This window comes from Mandrillus leucophaeus, unplaced genomic scaffold, assembly GCF_000951045.1.
Source record: "Mandrillus leucophaeus isolate KB7577 unplaced genomic scaffold, Mleu.le_1.0 Scaffold408, whole genome shotgun sequence".
In the NCBI taxonomy this organism is placed as follows: Eukaryota; Metazoa; Chordata; class Mammalia; order Primates; family Cercopithecidae; genus Mandrillus; species Mandrillus leucophaeus.
In genome coordinates this window covers 1250000-1253821 of record NW_012104343.1, presented here as the reverse complement: position 1 = coordinate 1253821, position 3822 = coordinate 1250000, and the positions used below count along the sequence as shown (strand labels likewise).

Below are 3822 nucleotides of genomic sequence, written 5' to 3'. Positions count from 1 at the left end.
CCATGTTAACCAGGATGTTTTTGAACTGCTGGCCTTGTGATCCGCCCACCTCAACCTCCCAAAGTGCTGGGATTACAGGCATGAACCACTATGTCCAGCTAATTTTGTAGTTTTAGTAGAGACGGGGTTTTGCCATGTTAACCAGGATGTTTTTGAACTGCTGGCCTCAAGTGATCTACCTGCCTCGGCATCCTAAAGTGCTGGGATTATAGGCATGAGCCACCATGCCTGGCCTGGAGCTAAGTTCTAACCAAATGGTTTGACCAGCCACAAGCTGATTAGTGGCATCCAATCACCAGCATCTAGGCACGAAAACAACTTAATTATAAGATCTAAGCTAAATGTTAATTAATCTTGCCTCTACAAAAGGATTTCAGATGTTATTCACTAAATTAATAAATAAAAGAAATGGCTATACTTGAAAAAATTACCGTCTACAAGTATGAAATTTAAAGGAAGATATGACTGTCTAAGCTATAGCAATTTGGGGCTTAATGCCTCTCTTGATGCTAGCAACCTGAATAAGACAGCAGGTTTCAAAAAGGACAATGGACATTACTTAAATGTCCCAGTTTATTCACCCTGAAACAGATGCAGAGATATTAAGCGATTTTCTCAAACAGCTCAATTCAGAATATCACTATCAGATCATATCCATTTCTAGTTCTCCAAATACTATAATGATCCATTGTGCTTCTAAACCTAATCTAACTGGTACAGTCTTTTCAGAGACAATATGTGATGTGTTAGAATGAAATACCAAGAGAGACTGTATGAAATTAAAGACTTTGTCTTTAAGTAGAACTTAAATTGGTGATATTTGAACCTCAAGCATTTTTTTCTTTATTTCCCTGATAGCTGCAAAAGGGAAATATCAAATGATGTGTGTTTATTGTGTGGTGGTTGGAGAAGAGCTGGGACACTTTATTTACCATGAAGATTCTAAGGAGCTCTTCTGAAAATATAAGATACTTTAAAGAAGGGAGACAAGCTAACAAAGAGTTTGGCAAGTAGCAAAACAACACAGAGAAAAATACCAAGCTTTTTCTCTATTTGTCAGCTGCAGTGCTTGGTAGGACAAGATGTGAATATTCTCTTGTACCTCATAGCTAGTTATTACTTCTGCTTGATATCAATTTCTATGGAAACAATAGATTAACCTACATGTGTGGAACTGTGTTTGTTTTTGTACTTGCTGTGAAATTACCATGCATTACCCACAGAACCATTTCATTCCAGTTGGAGCTGTGTGCATTTTTTTTGTTTGCTTTTGAAAGACCTAAAAAGCTGAAAATCCTTCCCCCAAACCTCCCTCGACTCCAAAGCCTTATAGGATGAACAGCAAGAAGAACAAAGCTTACTTCTTCCCATTCCGATGTGAAGGATGGTGTTCTTTCAGAATTCCCTTTAGAACTGTGTTCAGCAGTGGAAGATTCACTCCAGTTAACTCTTGATGTTTTCTCATTGGAAGGATAGGCAATGAGATCAGAATCAGATTTAGAGACATTTTTTGACAAATGCATGTCGATCAAGGCTTTAGGCAATGACCTTATTCTCCCCAGAGTACAGGCTCTCTCCACAAATCCCCCTGTATTCATAACCCACTGGTCCCCATTCCGAGATCCACTCCTGGTTGATCTTGTGCCAACAATGGTATGGTTTTCAAGTTGGTTGCTTTTTTTGTGAAAAATTGTTCTACTGACCACTTTGGGTTTAATTTTCTTTACCAAAGGTTCTGAGTTATTTTCTATTGGAGACTGCTTGAAAGGCAAAGGACTGTTTGCCAAACTGACTTCATCTTGTCTTTTTTCACATTGTTCTCTTTTCCCATAGAGGTGAAATGGATTTTCAGGGGACTCACAGGCTGGAGAGGATCCATGGAGCAGGCCTGCAAATTGCTCAGGATCATATTCTTTTGGGGGATCATTGTCATCCTGTTGAGAGAGGTCATCTGCAAAAGGAAGGAAGGGATATTAGGGTTTATAAAGGGTTCTGAAAGTCATGATATAATAGCAGTGCCCTTATGAACATGTGGGCATCCAGACATTTGATTTACTGCTACATAGCAATACCTTCACTTTTGAAATACCCATGACCTCACAGTGCCATGTATAGAATGAATGTATGAGTGTGTGTGCGTGTGTGTGCATGTGTGTGTGAATCATTCTTTCTGATATACCTTAGAGTTAATTTCAAAAGTATGAATTGTGTATTAATTGAGTGACTTCATTCTCTTCTCCCTTGAACCCAGGGTATATGTTTTATAGTCAATGAACAAAATTGAATTTTCTTAAAGTAGAACACATACATCTAAACTCTCACAGTAAATGAATCATCATGCAGTAGGACATTAGGCAGGTAAGTCAAGGTCATATATAATGACAACCCTCTGCTCTCCTCCCAGCAAATAAATTCAAAAATGAAATTTTGAAAAAAGGTATTATTAAAAGTAGTTTAAGTTTACTAATCCTGATCATATTACCTTAAATATAAATTAAAAATAATTCTATGCAGATTACATAATTTACACAAAAAAATTTGTTCAGACTTGATATAGGCAAACAATGCAATCCATAATATCAGAAAAAGAGAGACTCCGATACAAGAAACTAACTTTGAGCTATGAGCATAAAGGTAGCTTTTTCTTTCTTCTCTGAAATAGCATTAGCTATTTTCTAATTTCTTCAGACCTTTGAAGATATAATGCAGAAAAGAAACTGATGATGAATGATAATTTTTATTCCTTTGGATTTTTTTTCTAAGATAAAACATACATTTTCTCTGAGATTTAAAATACACTATGCTTTTTGCAATTTAATTTGTCTTTTAAAGACATACTGTGTAAAAACCTGGCCAAAGAATTTAGCAAAGAAAGTAAGTGCACTTTTTTTCAGTGTTCATTTTAATTCAAATCAATAGCTAAATGTTGCCAAGATCAAAATTTAAATTACCTGATAAGCCCATAACTCACTGTTGCAAAGAACTAAAGTATAGCAAATGTGGTACATAATGACAACAAGTCCAAAGCTGATTTGCTGATTCATACTTTCAATAAGCTAGTTATTACCATAAACCCCAAACACTAACATTTTTATAAATTAACAAGTAACATTTAATGGGTAAGTGCTATTTACTAGGCACTGAATGAGGAATTATATTTATATCATCTCACTTGACACCCATAACAATCCTATAAAGTGATTATTAATAATAATTACGATTTTGTGATGGAAAGACATGGCCAAAATATCAAATTATCATATTTTAAGAAATTGGCAACCATAATAAATCTCGTTAGACATTGGCTCAGAAGATGCTACAGACACATCTGCTCCTTAGAGTGAAGATTGGCCCCAGGCCTCTATACTGCTGTCTGCCTGGGAACTGGTAAAAGCAGGTATATTCCTAGCTATGTATCTCTAGACTTCACCCTGGTTCCTGCTTGATTTTTCCAAAGAGAAGATGTTTGCCTGCCCAGCTATCATACCAGCATCCTGAGATTGAAGAAAGAAGAGTGACAGGAAGAGATCCAAGAAACATGAATCTACAAAAGCAACAATCTGCACCCATCTACTACTATTATACTCAGCTGTCTTCTCACAAAAACAAAACAAAACAATAAAACCTCATCCCTTTCTAAAATAGCCACACTGTCTTGATAACTCCCTATTTTGTTTTCCTTTCACAACAGAGACCATTCTAGGGGTAGAATAGTGAGTAAATAGGGGGATAAGGCAGCTTTGAATTCTCTCTAAAGACTAGAGTTTATCACTGAGTATGTGCATTTTTAAGAAGTCAAAATTAACACTTAGACAACTTAAG

General features: G+C 36.1%; 1 protein-coding gene across 3 annotated transcripts in view; it reads right to left on the bottom strand.

Annotated features, from left to right (window-relative positions):
* Positions 1 to 3822, bottom strand: part of ANKS1B (ankyrin repeat and sterile alpha motif domain containing 1B) — a 1315261-nt gene that overhangs the window by 535291 nt on the left and 776148 nt on the right. For all 3 annotated transcript variants that reach the window (XM_011992230.1, XM_011992227.1, XM_011992229.1), the window contains exon 13: positions 1362 to 1951. In XM_011992230.1, coding sequence (XP_011847620.1) covers positions 1362 to 1951 — 590 coding nt within the window. The remainder of the gene's footprint in view (positions 1 to 1361; positions 1952 to 3822) is intronic.